General features: G+C 39.0%; 1 protein-coding gene across 1 annotated transcript in view; it reads right to left on the bottom strand.

The window, feature by feature from the left end:
* The window catches only part of CMTM8 (CKLF like MARVEL transmembrane domain containing 8), a 35,225-nt gene that overhangs the window by 5,786 nt on the left and 10,231 nt on the right, over nucleotides 1-19,208 (bottom strand). The window contains exon 2 of the mRNA XM_058833523.1: nucleotides 1,370-1,543. Coding sequence (XP_058689506.1) covers nucleotides 1,370-1,543 — 174 coding nt within the window. The remainder of the gene's footprint in view (nucleotides 1-1,369; nucleotides 1,544-19,208) is intronic.

Here is a 19,208-nt window from a genome sequence, read left to right as displayed (position 1 = left end):
GATTAGGGGCAACTCATTTATGTGCTGATGAAAGAAGGGTAATGACCAAAGCTTTATTCAAATGGATATAAAGATGCTTACCCCTTGAATGTACTTTACTTACATGCAATGCAATGGGGAAAAAGAAAAAAACAACCCCACACCTTTAAATGTACCCAGACACATTACTGCTATAATTGAAATAATCCAATATTTCTATAGCAGTGTTACAGCCTTAATGGTAATTGCTGGTTATGAAACTTGAAAATAGAGAAGCTATCTGAACATAATCCTGGTTGCTCTTATTAGCAATTGCTATAGCTGGCTATTTATTGCAGCAGCAAATGGGAACACTAAAAGAGAAGAGTATTCTAGTATTCAATTTTAGTCACATACACAATATAGCTGATAACAAGCTGTTAGCAACACAGAAGTCAAATACATTTAATCATAAAAATAACAGAATTCTAATCAATAATATTAGTCAAAAATTTTAGTAAAAAAAACCCAAACAGAATCTCACTGTATCCAGCAAATGCAAAGATAAAATTTATATGGGTCACAAATAGACAGTTGGCTGAAATGGCAGTGACTTTTAGGATCTACTATCCTGAAGACCAGGCTGTTATGCAAATGAGGTAAAAATATACTGTTGAGAGTTAGAGCTGGCCAGGTTTGCTCAAACCATAAAAACTGGATCTGCATTTTAAGTGCCTGTGAAATTTTTCTGTAATTACAGTAGCTGTTTATCTGATTTGCTTTAACTCTTGAGCTCAAAGCAAAGGATTACATGGTACATATTTTACATATATGTAATTTTCAGTACCATTTTCACAGTAGACTACATATGGATTGTCAGAGTGTTTCTACCTCTGAACTATCCTTGCTTTAACTTTAGCAGAGGAAGACTCATCTTTTAAGAGCCCAAGTCCTGTTTCTAATGCATGGTGTTGATTCCAGTAGGGATTTCTGCTGTTTAAGCCATATGGCCAGGTCTGTTAGCTCAGAGGCAGCAACAGACTCATTCTTCATGGGATGTGACCACTACAGAGAGAAAAAGAGGTCACTGTGCCTAAGTATCAGTCACACACATATGCATTAAAAATCAACTCACTGCAACAACTGCTGAACAAAATGGTGAAACATCATGGAAAAAGTGTTATGAAAGTGTCTGGGTAGTATGAAAGTTAAACACTGCAGGTATGCAGCCACACAGTAATTAGGGAAAAATCTGCAAAGAGCAAAAGTAGAGTTGGTTAAATACGTATATAGAATGCACTGATATTTAGAGTACAAGTAGAGTTGGTTAAATATACATGTACTATGCACCAATATTTTATTCTCTTCAAAACCCAGCAAACCTGAAACAACAAAGAATGTGTGTATTTACCACCATGGTCCATGGCACCTGCGGGATCCTGGTGTAGGTCATTGTCATGTAGATGATCAGAAAGAAGACAGTGAGAACCCAGTAAAACACAGCCACAAACATCACCCAGCCAAAGGCTGGGTATAGAAAGTATTCCGTTCCAGCGATCAGCGTCCACACCAGCAGCCCCAACACCTGCAAAAGTTATGGAGAAGAAATAAAACTGTTACATAGTTCTACACCTCATACACTCATTCAAGGTCAAGGAGTGACACCATTGCCACCCACATGAACGCAGAATTGGGATGCTGCGCTGGCAAAATACCGAGCTAACAAAAAAGAACATATAAAACTGGTTTAACTGTGGCAGAGTATCACAAAGGGAAAGGAATCTTATCTGTTGATTTAACTCAATTTGGAGCCATCCTTGCAGTTGTTTTACAGCTAGCTCCCAAAAGGATTGATTATTGTAGCTTGCTGTTGTACATGAAGGCAAATACTGCTGTTTTGCTGCCGGCAAAGTCACTTTAGAAACAACAGCCTGTGAAAGACCACTGGGATCTTCAGGTTCTGTCTGCCACAGTCACAGGTAACTTACCAGCTGGGGTCCAGCTCAGGATGGTCCACACCTACTCTGTGGATTGGCAGGCACCACAGAACGGAACAACTCCTAGACCTTACTGCGAAAGGTTGTAGTAAAATATCAGCACCACTACAACATGTAACTGTAACTAGAGAAGAGCAAGTCAGATTGGGAATGTTATTATATTCCACAGTTCCTAAAACATCTCCCAAGTGACTTGACCCTCAGTAGCAAACAAGGATGCACACTCAAGCAAATTCCTCAAGCAAATCAGTCTGGGGGGAAAAACCTCCCTCCTGATGTGGCAATCTGTTCAGATCTAAGACACCAAGAAATACGTGAACCAGAGGTCTTAACATACTCTCCAGTTCTCTCCAGTGTTAGGTGATCTCCAAGGCATTAAAAGGAGGAGCAAGCGAAACATAAGTCATATGCCACAGGAAAAAAAAAAAGTTGTGTGTTTTTCAAGTTGTCCTGAAATTAGAAAAATCTTAACCACAAAAAGAAAGTGATATTTTGTACCTTAAAAACATGCAAATAAATAAAAAGCCCACCCCACACACTTTACTAAAGTCAGATGTGAGAACTAAAATTCAAGCTTTGCCCAGGCTTATCTCTTTCTGCTGTCTGGACTATGGTGAAATTTCCTAGCAATGAGAAATGGAAGGATTACAAAATTAAAGCAGATAGCAACACATTTAACACATAATAGCCACAGCTGGACAGTCCAAAGAACCTTCTACCCCAGTATTCTATCTCCAGCAGCAGTTAGTACCAGACATGTGAGGAAATACATTAAAGAACAGACTATGCAACAGTAATATTTTCTAGGACTACCTTCCTCAGCTTTCAGGACTGTGCAGTGAAGGGATTTCCCAAGCTTGTGGTGATATCTTTGTAATCAACAGACCCTGACAGCAGATGACAGTTTTCCTACAGCTTCATTTGCACAAGAGCTGATCCTATTCCCATGCAAACTGCTGGCCATGTTCACATTTACTCCTCTATTGCAGAATTGAACGTACCTATAATGTTTAGAGATTTCACACTTACAAGACAAAACTATACTGTTAAGTTTCTTGTAATTGGTCCTCCTACCACCTTGCACCTGTTTATTTTGTCCTCAATTCATCCTCCCACTTGCCACACAAACTTAATTCAGCCCTCTATTGTGTATTGACAGTAGATTTCATATATATTATTTGTACATTCATCTGCATCATCCATACATAGACACACTGCACAAATGTCTGTTTTATGGTTTGTTTGGAGTTTTCTTTCTCTCTTTATAGAGAAAGCATATAGGAAGTCTGTTTAAGAGCATTTTCCCCCCACCGTTTTCACCAATCCACCAATTTCTCTTCAATAGGAAGCTCTAGAACCGACTCAGACTGGGATTAAAATTCCTGCTTTTCACAGCATACCAGGGGAGGGCAGCATTGCCTCGTAACAACAGTTCAAATAGTGTTAAGTGGATCCTTTAAAACACACTATTTTCAGTGCAAAGTTACCGGTTCACCAGTGCTTCCCATAGTTCATTTTAATTCTACTTCCAACAACATTTTACTAATAGTAGCAATCCAGTTAATAGCACCTCAAATTGAATGAACTACCCACAATCAGATAAAAACCAACTCAATTTTAGTGTAACAAGTGTTGCAAGGCTAAACAATTTTGATAGACTGTTTAGCTAACAAAATGCCATTTTCTTAAGATACATAGTAGTTTTGCATTACACTCATCCACTTTAATCCAAACTTAAATTCATCATCCAGAAATTATACTGAAAAACAATTGATCTTGTGCTTGATAAACAAATGTTAAAGGCAGATTTATCCTAAATATTAGTATCTTATAAAATACCAAGAACAGAAATTTCAAAGGTGAGAAAAAGGAATGAAAGACCATTAAATACTCTGCTTATAAATGTTGGTTTTTAGAACAGTTTTAAATACAGAAGTAGATTTTTCATGAAATGCACAAGACTACGAAAATTTTTTACTACTAACTGCAATAAGTTTGATAAGAACCTCATTTATATAATGAATTATTATTCAAAAGAGCAAAATCTTCACAAGCAGCAAATTATTAAAATTAAAAAGGAAAACTCTGAGATTACATGAGACCATTAATCTTACATTACTACACACTAAAGCTAGCAATACATTCCCTAGAGCATAAGTATTCATGCTAGGCCCTGTTTTTTCCAGTAGTATTCTAACCTGACGTTATCACCCCTCTTTCAAGATCATTTTAATATTTAGGTGGCTGTACACCTCAGATGTATTCCAAAGAATTCCTTTTAATCCATGTTTTTAGGTAGCTTGTATCAATGGCAGAACAACTCACACAGGCAATTGAGATGCACCACAGATGCTGCAGATTTATATTCTTAACTGGTTCCTGCATCGTAACTTTGATGGGTTGCATATTAGAGCACATTTGACATTTTCACTTAGATCCAGATACTCTTACAGCATATTACTGGAGCTGACAGGCTAAAATAATATTTCAGATTTCTTGATTAGACTTGAAAAGGTCAGATCAGCTCATGGTCAACAATTCACTCCGTTTAGTTAAATGATATGGCAAATGGTTTCATTGCATATGTAAACATACGCAATAAATTGATTAAAAGTTCATGCTGGCCGTCAGCATCTACAAAATACCTGAGGAGCCAAAGGAATGCAGACATCTAGACAAGCCTTCTGTGATTAGCCTGTATTCTCAGCATGTTAAATACTGAGATTGCTTCTGCAGTGTTAAACAGCTGCCTCGTAATTTTCTGACTGTCCCTTACATGGCAGGTTTGCTGTTCAACAGATCAGTACAAACTGGGCGACACTCCTGTATCTGCTGGAGCTGAGAATGCCACTTCTCCTACTGGTTTGGTGTCACACCTCCCCACTGGGAAAAACTGGACTGCACTCAAATGTCATCTCGATGAGCATCCAGTGTACAGAATCTGGCAATTGAGTGACAGGTAAGCAATACTGGAAAGCCAAGATCAGCAACAGCTAGGGGGTGCCTGCAGTAATTCAGAGAGCAGACAGTGCACAGCCACCTTCACTGCTCCAGGTCAGCTCAAAGAAAGGGAGAAAGCTCCATCCAGAAAGTGGGAAAGGCCTGTCCTTTATTTATTATAACCAGGTAGGCTAGAGTGTATTAGTAATAGCTAAGTACTTGATTTTAATTTATGAGCAAGTCAGAATATGCTTAATTAGAATTACAGGAACATACTACCATCCTGGAAGAAATGGGCCCAGGAAAGGGGGAGGGAAAGGCATCAAGAAGGCCTAAGAAAATAATGCATGTGGTAATGGATGAGAGGGGATGCTGGGTCCCAAGACTATAAGGGCTCCACCAACCAGGTCCAGTCTTTCAAGTCAGATGGGAATAGGGATTTCAGTGCAAGATAAAGGCAAGCAGTTTTCTGTTGTTTATGGCAGGTTCTGATTTAAACTCAGACATTTATTTTGTGGTCATTTGGCTGCTGCTTGATCAGGTACCTCCATTACTAAAATGCATTAATATGTCAAATGCACTAATGCCTACTTCAGCAGCTGGCAGACACCATAAGAAGGAAGAAACTTAGTAGCAAAGTCCAACATTATTCAGTGTGCAGATTAAAAACTAGATGCTTAATTATATATTCAAGCCCATAAATAAGTGCCATAATTCTTCTGCAGTGTTGAGAACTTCAAAAGTATCAGATTATTTAGTCACTTAAAAAACAAAAGCCTTTGTTGTTAGTACATGAGACATATCTTGGCTGCTGTCACAAGTTAGCAGATATAAAAGCAGGTGTGAGCTTGAATCTGTGTATCCAGTTTCACTTTTTAAAGCAGCTTAAAAACTGCAAAAGAAATTTTGTACTTGCAACCTGCGTTTAAAAATGCTACGATGTAACAACTCCTCTCCATTGATGGCAGGGTTTGGAATTTTCCAGTATTTCTCCTGAGTGGTTAACTCAGCAACAAGGTTAAAAACGTCTATACATCCTTTCCACAATAAAATAAGTCTCATTGTAGCAGAAGTGACATGAAGAAAAACCCGATTCTCATCAATTAAAAAAAACAACAAAACCAAACAAAGCCATATATATATATATATATATATATATATATATATATATATATATATATATATATGCCAGAAGCTTTTCCTATCCTTTATCCAAGAGATGTTTCCTGTAACCATAAGCACTGCAGGATTTATATGGAGTTGCTGCTGGCACAGATGACAAGGATGGCAGATGGATACTAAAAGAGTTGTACATTTGCAGCACGAATTGCCTCCTGTATGCAAAGCCACCTAAATGTGGACAGCATCCAGCAAGGAGAAAGCAAGACATCTTGCCTCTTCTTCCTAGCAAAGGAGATTTATGACTAGAAGACAGAGAGACCATTCTAAGTTATTGCACATCATAATTTCATTACTAAATCACAAGTTAGGAGCTACCTTAGCAGCAGCACAAGCAGCCTGTGAATGTCTCAACCTCCATCCTTTTCTCCCTTGGTTACCTATCAGGATGGCGCTGCTGGTGTGTTTTTTAAGTAGGAAAAAAAAAAAAGGAGTCAGGAAAAGAGAATTCTCCTTCTACTGCTCCTGTAAAACATACCCAGGACAGTCATAGGAACAGGCAGATTTAATTGTATTATTTCTAGCTGCTTTTATTTTACAGATCTATTGATTTATTTGCAGATCATTTACAGATACACAATTACTTTTTTATTTTTAATGTTTGTCCAGCTCAGGCTAAATGGAGTAAATGTTTGTGCTGCACTTAAAAAGCATCTTTAAATCAGAATTTTTGTGCTCTCACAGATCATCCATGAAGTGACATACAACAATTCTGCCTTCTGCCACTAGAGCGAGCACAATCATTGCTTTTTTCTTTAGGAAAGGGGCACTTTGCCCAGCAGTAAAATCAGGGCAATTTCCATACAGTGCAACCCCTGCAAATCGAGAAGGATCACTCAAAATAAGACATATATATATAAATATATAAAATCTTTCACAAGGGTAATTCAAAGTTTGAGTGTCTTCCCAAAGCAACTTTAACAGGTTCACTTCCATACCAGGCAGAAAAGCAATATCAACTGTAGGTTTATCCATGAACTAGTCAACACTTGATGTGTTTTACTTAAAAAAAACCCAAAAACAAACAAAAACAGAAGTGTAAGAAAAAATAAGGTGAAAATCTACAATTACTGGATATATCAAACATCAATCCAGACTAAACTACAAAATATAAAAATCTTATTAGTGCTGCAGTCAGACAAAAGGTGATGAGCATGTTTTTAAATAGAAAGATGAAAACTTAAAATATTTCTATTAGCTCTGAGTAAAGATGAAAAGATGAGGAAATTCAAAAATATTTTTTGGCCATGGTTTTTAAAGATATAAGAACCTTGCTTAAGTGTCTTTGAAATTTCAAGGGCCATGTGAATGTACTCTGCAATAATCTATTCAATACATTGCCTTACCCTACTGCTTCTCTTTCCCAGTCTCAAACATTGTTTTTCAATCACCAAACATAACAATGATCTGACATCAGCCAGTCACTACTGTCCCCTCCTTATTAGATTTTTCAGGGCTTTGCCTTGCTAGAAAAAATTTTTCAAACCCACAGTGCTCACAGAAGTATGTCAGTTGTCATAGTGGACATACCAATTTTATAATTTGAATCAAACTTAAGCAACAGCTAAGGTCTCAAGCCTCTCCTAGCTTTGAAAACACTTCTTCCCAATGAGTGTCCAAAATTCAGCCTCTTCTGCTTTCCCAGAATTTCTAAAAACTGTCTGAATACCTGTTTAATTACTTTGAAGCGACCAGTTTGAGTGTTGAATCTTCCCACCAGTCTTCAAAATGTCTGTCATGCTCTTGGCTCTGTGGCAGCACCAGCAGACACCCCTCACCACAGGTTAAATGGGCTAGAAATAGTGCTGATCATGGTTTGAGATAACCACCCTGCTCCCCAGAGTTGTTGTTCAGGGTAGATTTCCTAAGAAAGAAAACTGCTGGAAGCAGCACGTGCTAAAATATGTTCCAGAAGTATGTCTTCATCAAAGACTGAACTCTCTCACCCCAGAGCTTAGTCCAAATCCTATGACATGTCAGAAAACCTCCTGACCCAGGATTGAAATGGGTCAAAGCCTTCTGGCAGACACTTCATTCAATAGTGAACACACCTATTCCGGAATGAGACTTCAGACAAAGCCCTTCAAGGACTGACATACCTCTGCTGCCTTTCCCACAGCTCCACAAAGCAGGGAAGTACTCCCACACCTACCCCAAATCCCCCAGAAAGAGTCCAGGAGCACCTCTGCCTAAAAAAACTGGGGACTAGACTTCCTCATGTGTGAGCCAGTAAAGAAAGTCCAGTCCTGGTGTTCAGATGGTGACGCTCATTATCCAGACCAGCCATGCAGGGAGGATGCACTGAGCTGGCCACAGCATGTGTAAATAAGGGTATCAGCTTGCACTTCCAAAAGGAGTCACACTGGGAGGCAGAGCCAGCACTCAGGGGTGCCCAAGAAACCATAAAGTCTCATTGGGAAGAGCGGAGAGAGGGAGGTGTGCAACTGAGAAACTTCTTTTTCTAATCAGAATGGGCCCCGCCCAGGCATAAAGACAACAGCACCTGGGCAAAATGCAGCAGCACACCCAATTTCATGTCACCTTAGTAATCTACCACCTACTAAAAAGGTCTAAATTACAAAGGTGCTCCTTCCCTATTGCAGTCCATGCATGAGGAGTGTCCTGTGATATGGTGCTTCGGCTCACTGCATCTGGCATCCCAGAAAAATAACTCAGGGGTGGGAGTCAGTAAGAAAATCCTGCTGTCCATGCCAGCAGCATATTACAGGTTGCTTCACCTGAGAAATATGCATGGAATGTGTGAGACCAGAGCTAACACCAGTAACACAGTAAATTTCAGGAGGTAGCTTATATTAAAAAAACCCAAGAGATGTTTTCTGGAAAACACAACCATACCACATCAAAATTATGAAATCATTACAACAGATTTCTTACAGTTTCTCAGGAAGTTCTGTTAATAACTAGAGGCAGAGTAGTGGATATTCAGAAGGTTAACAAGAAATAAGAGTTTGTTCAGGTTGTAAATTTTGTTCATGACATCAGAATTGTTACAATGAAAGATTAGGAATTCTTAGGAAAAAAATAGAAGTAATAAAAACCTCTACCAAAGAGAAAACACCAGAGTGCTTTATAAATCAATGGTGTACCCACACATTGAGCATGTTCTGCTCATTCCTCCCTTCCACTTACAAAATGATTCAGTTGGATTATTCAAGGCACAGAGAACAGCTCCTACAAGAAAAGAAAATTATAGCTGGAAAAAAAGATCCAATTTTCTGTTGAAGACTGAAAGAGGATATGACAGAAGTCTGCAGAATGTCAGGTGGCATAAAGAGAGGAGTGAGGAGTAGGTTAGGACTTGTGACACAAGGAGCACCCTGCTAAATTATCACACAAAAAGATGAAAAGCAAACAGAATGAAATGGTCTTTTAAAACAAAACAAAATCAAAAAGAAGAAAAAACCCACAGTACATAACCAAATCACAGAATGCCATAGGAAACATCATACACACTCCAGGTCAGGCCTGTCTGTATATATTATATACATACATGATAGTCAGGATAGTCAGCAATCTTCAGCACTGGAAATTCCTACATGTGCAGTTTTCTAGAAGTTAGAAAACCGTAACAGATAAGAAAAGTGCAGTATGTGCTCCTTCTTACACTTCTTCCTAAGTTTTCAGTATCAGTGATTATTAGAGACTGAGCTAAACAGACCACTGACCAGATCCATTACTTCTGGTTTTAATTTGCCTTCCTTTCCTGCAAACATCTCTGGCAGCCGAGGACTGCAAGATGTAAAAGTGTCGACAGAATAGGATGAGATGATCACATGCCACATCAATATATCATTTGTTTCTAAAGCAGAATTACAAGAAATAATCTCAAGCAACTATGAAGAATCTGGCTTGAATTATATCATCATGAAATTTATCTTCTCAGTAGAGTGCAGGTTGATCATTAACAGGCCATTAAAATGTGTACAAAGCATAAGGATTGGTCCTTGTCCCAGGGCACTTTCCACATTAAATGCTCTGGAGTTTGAGAGCTGCATTCAGGAGCACAGTTCTGCTTACCCATGCCTGTAAATTCTAACTCAGTCTTGTGTTTTGCCCGGGGATCTGCACACACAGAGTCATTTATACAGGCTACTATGCATACATTAATTTAATCTACAAAGAGGCAGCAGAAGACAGCCTTGTCTGTGCCTGTCACGTTCTACAGTCTGAAAGAAACACCTTGATGCAGGATACAGTGAGCTGGGCAGCCAGGAGAAAATCCTGCAAGCTCAGAGCTGCTGCAGCTGACTGGGACCACGCTGGTGGCTGCTATCAGTGGCTCCATCAGGGCCACAGTGTAATGTAAAAATAAAGAGGGGTGGCACAAAACGCTACTGGAGATAAGCAGCCTGGCCTAAGCAGCTAACTCACCTCTCTGGAAGGGCACTCGATGACACAGTGCAAGGCAATGACCTGCACAGGGCTCAATCTCTAAAGGTCGACAGGAGCATCTAAACACCCCAGAGAGGAGACAGCCTCTTTTCTCACAGTCCCGAGGGATGCTACTGAAAGGAATGCTGCTGCCACTCCCTTTTCCTTCCCCTTCAGCAAGGCCTGGCCGTGGCAGGGGTTTCTCCCACCACCTAGAATTTCCTAGAGAGAAACACTGATATTGTGCAGAAATGCTTGTTGGTTCCAAATTCACACTCTCCTCCCAGCCCTGTCAGGAAACTGAAGTGGTTCTCCTACAGCAAACACTGCAGTATTGTGGAGCTGGGAATTACTCACTGGAATTGCTGCTGCATTTTGCCCTTCAGCAGCAGAGAAAGGAGAATGTAAAGTAATAGCACATTAGAATCAAATATAAAATAATCTGCCTTTTCAGTTACTTTTTGAGCAAGTTTTCATTTAACCATGCCTTCAAGGATGAATTCTAAAGCAGACAATTACAAAGCAAAATAGTCACACGGAGACACACAAGACACAGGATATGTATTTCTTTGTTTCCCAGTGGCTGCTTCTGTGCAACCTATAGAGGTGATGGCTTTTTTTGAGAAAAAACTTGAAGATTCAGTACAAACACCTTCAGATTTAAAAGTAGCAATTAAATTTCAAATTCCAATAATTTTTCCTTTTCAAAAGCCTGCTTATAAATCAAGATTGGTGGAACTACAAGGCTGAATGACTTTTTATTTAACATTCGAATATTAACACATTTTGGAGTTCTGAGTAGAAGTTGTAACTGATTTATTTGAGAATTAACATTCAAGTTAGTTCTCTAAACAGTCCTGTCCTCATACAGGCAGTAAAAAAGTAAAAATAAATCCTATATGACTCACATGAGATGCAGGGGCAATTTATTGAGTTGATTTGTGAGGAGACCTATCATTGCACTCATACAATGCCATATGATTTAATTGATTTAAATTTTAGGTCTTCATACAATAAAATTATGTGCAGATTTGAGAGGTCGCTCACATGAGTCAGGAACATCAGCTACTTGGTGGAAGGATTTAAAGGAGCTTGCAGTGCTCCTTTGAGGCAATTTAAGTTAAAAATAAAAAAGGAAAACCACATTGGCAGGCTTTTTGAATTCTTGTTTTGGGACATGAAGCTGAGATTTGGACAAAGGAAGAAGCTTCCTCACACTCACCAAGAATGTCAGCTGATGATGGATTTCACATGTCTCCTCAAGACAGAAAGGACTTCCAGAGTGCAGCTGAAGTTTAACTCTGAGATAGGGCTGCCCCCTTCCAGCTCAGAGTCTTGGGTGGGGCAGACAAAAAGCTTAACATATTCCTTTTCCTTTACACAAACAACTGGTTCACAAACACATGAGCGTTTTCCTGAGAAGGACTATGGGCTTTAAGGTAGTAGAGGCATATTTCTGGAGGTGAAGACCACAGTATAGCCCTTGAGCTCTGAATACTACCTCTCCTTCATAAAGCACTTACACAAATTAAATGTGCAGGCTTAACCTGCCCTGTTCACTGAATACAATGTTTGTATCTTGCTTTTGAGAAGTTCATTGTGAGGACTTCAATCACTGGATTGTCCTTGTACAGAAAAACCAGAAAAAAGATGCAGTAATCTCTAAATGTCTGTAATCTCATTTTACTTTTTCTTTTATTACTTAAACTGGAAAAGGGCAGAAGCAGATTCTGAATTCAAAATATACAGGGCCATTTGTGTCTGTCTGAACGTGTCTTCTCCAATGTGGCTATTTAATATTTTTTTTTATTACTACAACTACTACTGTTTCTGAATGGAGCATGATGGCAGGAAGGATTTGTTCTTTTGATCTGATAGAATCACATACATGAAAAGTCTTCCTCAGCCTTGATATTGCCTCTTCTATTGACATACAAACTCTTCCTTTGAAAGAAGTTTTGCAACACTCTATTTTCCTTCCTCCCAGCTTCCCCGAAGGGATATAGTTCCCGAGGGTAGAAAAATGCCAGCCTCTCAATAAATTGCAATGATTTTGTAAGTTACTTTTAACATACGTGCATGTGAAATACACACCCGCAAAAAAAAGTCGTTTAGCCATCGTTTGTACATTAATAAAGTGAACTATTTTTAAAGGAGAATTCCTAACAATGCTCACTTATGAATTATGATTATTTATGTAGTTCACTTTGTTTAAATTGTGTCTACGTTTTTCAAGAGAACAATGCTGTATACAGCTGCTTTATTAATAATGTCACTGGCTCTTTGTTGCTATTTTTACATCTCCACCTTCCTGTTAGGCCATGTAAATAGAGATGCCTATAATTAGTGGGCATGCAGCATTGTTTCACAAGTCTCAGCTGCTACATGAAAATAGGAATATTATTACTTCTTTGGGAATAACTTTTATTTTTCCCATAGTTAAGATACAAAGTCATAAAGCCAGATATGATGCAAAGGAAAATTCAAAGGGAGTATCTGCTATGAAAATCTGTTGCTGCGTTCCTCATCCATTTAAACAGAAGGAAACCTTTAACTGCTCATTCAAAAAAATCTTTAGATTGAAAGTATCTTTTAATTTCCACAGCTGAAAACTGCAAAAATTTATTTTGTAAAGTTCAGACTTCTTTCTTGCTGTGAGACAGAATCTTCTAGTCATCAAAAGTTAAAATAATTCCCTTTGCCTAACAAACAGAGGAGAAAATAAGATGATAAAGATATAAGAAAAGAAGTCTGCATTCAGATCTGTTGTTGTCTGGCCATTTAGAAGCTTACTGTATCTCTTGACTACTTCTATAATCGAGTCCCAGGTATAATAATACAAACCTAGGACTATGATTCACATTTTTAGGTAAAGATTAAGGATTTTACAAAGACTGATCAACCTACAACTTCTACAACTGATGTTGTAGAAGCACCTCAATGAAAAATCCTTTTCCTTCTCTGGCAAAACTGCTTTCTTTCCTGAGTACACTTTGCAATAACAACACAGAAGAACTGCATGCCTATAAATATTTAACACTTGCATATAGGCATTTGTGTTCAAAGACTTCACTGTCAGAAAGGACCATTTTGGCCACGCTGCCAATAGCATAAAGATTTCAACTTACAACTCTCTTTCAACTCTCTTTTTGGAAAGAGATGACACCTTGGCATAAATGTTGCAATGATAAAATTCATCTTGTCTCTAAAAAAAGCTGCTATAATGTCTACTGCTTTCATTGGTGAAAAACCCCAACCCTACTTCTCATCTGAATTTTTCTGAAGTCAGTTACAAGTCATGTCCTTTTCCAAAATGTCCATCTGTCACCAATATATCAAAGCTAACTTTGAACTAAGAGCCATATTCAAAATTGTTGACAAGACACAGCTGAACAAGAGATAATCACAAATACTAGCATTCCTTCTGGCAACAAGCTACACTGGGTTTTTTAATTCTGCTTTATCTTTCTCTCTATTCTTTTTGTGGTAGTAGTAGAAAGAGCTGGCTTTGAAGGAATCAAGAACAAATACAGCATTAAATTTTTAACAGAGGCTTACTTAAAGCTTGTTACCACTGTTCCACATTTAATGCTTTGCAGAGATATTTAGGGTACTAAAGCAACTTCAGGATGAAAAATTAAATGCTAGTGAAAATATTAATGCCAAATGAAAAAAAATTAATTGGCCAAACAAGTAAAACAACTGTACACATCAGTCATGCTTTTAGAGAACTCCTTTTTCTCAAGCTCCATAACTTTATTTTCAAGGTTCTGAAGAAAAAAGTCCACAAGCCTGAAGGACTTCCCACAGCCTGTCTGCTCTCCACAATAAATACTCAAGCAGTGCATGCAGCATAAAAGAACAAAGTAAAAAGGTCTGTGGGATACCTGACACTCGAAATTCAAACTACCAAAGTCATAAATTAAGTATACATGCCTGTGTGTGAGGCAGGGTATAATGTTCTCCAACTGCTTCAATGGGCCTTATGTAAACAAAGAACAAAACAACTGGTGACAAATGTCAGCTTTCCAGTGCAAGAAAAAAAGTCTCCAATCAAGTTAAAAAAAAAAAACCTCAATCCATTGGCTTATCCAGATTTAAATATGTGAGCAGAAATGACTTAATGTCCCTCAGATGTTTGCTCTGCTCTTGTGCCAGAGGTTAATGCCCTGCAAGGGTGACTGCAGACAAAGCTGCTCCTCAATTACTGCACTCTAATGCTTAGTATATTTGAGGTAAACAAATCACTGGTTTGTGGTATCACCATAGGCTAGAATGTGAACTGCAGTGAACAGTAAGGCATGGAGACCTTGTCAGCTGTCTGCATTTATGAGCTATCAGCCTGAAACCAGAACTTCTGTATTTGCCTCCCGTAATGCATAAACATAGAAATGCTAAGAGCTGCTGCTCTCACTGTTTTCACTCATGCTTCATTGTCCCCATAACACAGCTAATATATTTTGAGTTTTCAAGAATTTTTGATTCCATTTCTCCTCTAAATCTGATTTTGCAATATGGCTCGCAGATGTCAGAACAGCTACAAACTACAGGGATTACTACAGATTAGTGAATCTCGCATGCCTGAAAGTGTTTAGAGCAATTACACCTCTTAGTGGAAAGGTATTTCCCACATATTCTCCTTCCAGCTCCTCTGTCAGCAGGGAAGTTTCCCTGAGAGATGAGCACGTTGTTAGACCAAAAGCTGGTACAGCCCCAAAACGTACCTAGCAAAGTGTGCCCACAGTCCTAGCCCAGGCTAGAACTTTGTTCTAAATTTCAGGGAAATCTCAGCACGGCATCAAACTATTGGACTGGGACAGCACTGCTTGCTCTCCATCCCATGCAATCTCCACAATCCCCTGTACTCCTTGCTCTCCATCCCATCCAACCTCCACCCACCCCCTGCACTCCTTAGTCTCCGTCCCATCCAACCTCCACCATCCCCTTCACTCCTTGCTCTCCATCCCATCCAACCTCCACCCGTCTCCTGCACTGCCAAAGCCAAGTGAGCAGACCAGGACACCAGCTCCAGTGTCTCAGGGTACAGTTTCATGCACAGACTAAGCTGTGAGAAGGGAAGACAAGGCTCCCACAGTATCGACCAGTGGCTGATAAGAAAGGCAGATAAATGGAGGGCAGTCACCTTGTCAGACTCCACCACCGAACAGTTTACAAGTCAACCACCTCTGCTGCGCTCAGGTCACAGCACGTCATGGCTTGAGCTGAGGGGAGCTGTGACCGGGTCAGCTGCTGGGTCGGTGCAGGCAGCTGAAAGTACCAATATCCAAAAATGCAGCCACTGGCTTTGTCGAAGGCTGTCTGCATCTGAGCTGCGATTTATGAGTGCAAGTGATGCAGCACACACCCCAAGGTTATGAGGAGGAGAGCTCCAGGTAAGGTAGCAACAGCCAAGTTGCTGAGGGGTTACAGGCAGAGTAAGGGTGTGCTCTGCACTAGCTTTGGGGGAAAAGCACACTAAATATCTTTGACTGCACACAAGCTTTTTGAATAAAAAGCCTCCATATCTATGCAAGCTTACAGCTTTCCCTTCCCACCCAAAAGGCTCTTCTGAAAAATCCGAGCCTTTTCCTGTAGCGCTGTTTATATTATAGCATCCCAATATACACAATCAACTAAATTATATCTACTTAGCTAACTTCCACACCTCTTCCTCTTTCTATTTCCTCAGATTTGGATCACGGCTTTCTTCTGCTCAATATTTTCTTCTCTAGAATGGCAATAGTGCAGATACAATAAAGAGGTGTTACCAGCCTTTTGTTCAAGTGCTCTTTGTTGAGTATTTCAGCTATTTACTGCCCCCTCAGAAGTTCCTGTTTTCCCACTGGGGGGGGAAGGGAAAGCCTGTATAATGACATGGCAGCTTTTTGTTCAAAAAGTCTGTGTGCAGTCAGAGATACGTAGCACATTTTCCCTGCAAAGCCTGATATTACTAGTTTCAAATCAAAAAGAGAAAAACCTCAAAATAACTTAAACAAAAATTACATATATATAAAGTAGTTCTAAAAAAAAGTAGTACTTTGCAGATACCCCTTTATTCAAGCTATGAATTATTGCTATATCAAAATGCTCACATCCACACACACTGAAAACTCAGCCCACTATGATGAAATGTGCGCAAACACAGAGTCATGTAGTGTAATCTCCTACTGCCAACAGTATTGCAGGTCTTAGCACATAAAACCAAGAAACCAAAAAGGAATTAGAACACTGAAAGACATCACAAGCTGGGAGCTTTGCTAGTTCACACAAAGGGAAAAGGAAGAACACAGCACGCATAGCAATTTGTCTTTGATACAGGAAAAGGCATATATCGTTTGATAATCCAGTGCTAAGGCAGGACAGCTAAGGGACAAACCCATTTGTTGTATTGAATAAACACATTTAGATTGATACTTGTGATGCTGAGCTGTTTTTATACATAGGATTTAATCGAATCACGATGTGGATGAAAAAAAAATTATCAATGCTTCATTACAAAATAAGGTACTGTGGGATACCTGACTATAGGGAGCTTTGAAGAAATACATAAATTAGACAATTGGGTTATAAAAGAGCATGTCCAAGCAATGGATCTGATCTGAACAGCTTCCCCTTTCATCATCTATCAGCTAGATGCTCAAGCAAAAGAAACTGTGCACAAGAAGCAGGTAGCACAACAGGGAATTTTTGGGGTAATCTTGTACCAAGTGGGTTAGCTGTAACTTTTATTTTCCCACAGTCAATGGTAAAAGCTGTTAATTAGGCTCCTCCTAATCTCAATCTAATTTGACAGTGAGGGCTCCATGCAGGGGTATTGGAGAGGAAAGGTCTTAAGGGAAGTGATCTCTTTTATTGGACTAATCCATAGCCCTGGCAGAAGAAACCAGGGGGGAAAGTTTCTGGGCATACCCCTTTCTTCAGCGCTGAACGGAAGCAACACCAGAGCCGCCCTTTACCAGATGCTAACAAGTGGATAGGAAACGACTCTCGGAAAGGAGCTGCTGGTCCTTAGGAGTCTGACAAACAATGTCAGCGCTGATTAGAGCACACAGACTTCACGGTAGGTTGGCTTTTGTGTTCTTCTCATTTCGTGTGCAGATATGTGGGGTTGATTGAAGTCAATGGGAAATTCACAACAGGTTTTAATAGCATCAAGAACTGATTCATTATAACCTTCTCTTCATAACAATATTGTTTGTGTACATCAGATGTTAATCTGATTTTGTTCCCATCAACTCATCCGGACTGTATTTGCACCAGTTCTCAGGGTCATCTTCTTGCTTGTGTGCATTGTCCATATAATCTGTAATCTACAGAAACAACAACCAACACAAGTCAAAATTAAGTGGTTTTTTTTTAAATTCACTTTAAAAAATCCACCATTTTTTTAAACTGAGACCTAAATTGAAGCATTTTGAAATGAATCTCAGTTATAGAGTGAAAATCACTTCAGGCATACTATAGGGTGGTTGGGGTTTTTTTGGGAGTTTTTTTTTGGGGGGAGAGGGATGTTTGGTTTGGTTTGTGTTTTTTCTTGCTTTTTGCCCAAGACTAGCATTCCACTGTAGAGCTTAATAAGAAAGTGAAAATTAGATATAACCAAGCTTAGAGAATTCTTTCTCATTTATCACTGTGTACTCAGTTTAATTTTAACTTGAGCTGGTAAAACACTTTACAAGAGACCCCATCTCACCTTTAACACATTATCTTGACTTGCTTACTTCAGGCAAACATTAGCTAGATAGTTGTCTGTTACTGCATAAAGAGAATGTCAAGTTCTTTGTACAAGTGTCTGGTCACGTTTCACGATTGCCAAAGTCTAGAAAGAAATCTCCAGTTTGAAAAAAAATGCTTGGAAACCTCATTCTCCTGCTAAGATTCCTACCATTTTTGCTGAGAAGTTAAACAGAAAATTCTTTCAATATACCAAATGGAACAATGAAACTGTACCTAGTAACATATAGCTGTTTATCACTGTTTCACTCATGGCAAGTTTCATCATTAAATTACAGTTCCACAGGCCTGCGTCGTATATTCAAGATTAGTTTTATACACCTTCACATTTTATACATCTTTACATATTTCAAACAGAAAACACACCGCAAGAGAAGCTGTCTCTTCAAGTAGGTCATTACTTTCCTCTTGCACACTGCCCTTTAAAGCTAAGTCCCAGCAATATAAGAATGTACTCAAAAGAGTAAAATAAGGATTGTGGTTTTCCAAAACTAAATATAGTAGTTTCCCAATAACAACTGTTTTTCTGTCTAGCATGAATTTTATACGGCATCCAAGCTCATTCCCATGCATTAGGAGAAATAAAAAGAACACCAATTAATGTATTGATTTGTACTGTGCTATATCTTAGTAACAGCATGGGGAAGGGGAAATATTTATTGGAGGTCAACTGGCAATCCACAATAACTGTTGTGACTGTGTTGCACAGTCCAATGAACATGGCTTATGCACATACAGAGGTTTTGAAGCATCAATCAGAAATTCCAACAGAGATCTTGCTTTTCCATGCATCCTGAATCTCTTACATTGAAGAGCTTTTCAGCCTTTTTCATCTTTCACTGTGATCACCACAAGATTGTGGTTGGTCTCAAAAAATCCAGCTCTGTCCAGTCTGTTTTATGCCTTTCATTTTAAAAAAGTTGCATTCTGGATGAATGCAAGAACTAAACATGTCACAATATTCACCAACAACCTCCTAAATCACTGTATCGCTATCAGTATTTCTAA

This window comes from Poecile atricapillus, chromosome 2 (assembly GCF_030490865.1).
Source record: "Poecile atricapillus isolate bPoeAtr1 chromosome 2, bPoeAtr1.hap1, whole genome shotgun sequence".
NCBI lineage: Eukaryota > Metazoa > Chordata > Aves > Passeriformes > Paridae > Poecile > Poecile atricapillus.
The sequence above is the reverse complement of the archived record's forward strand: the minus strand, read 5'-3'. Positions and strand labels throughout refer to the sequence as shown.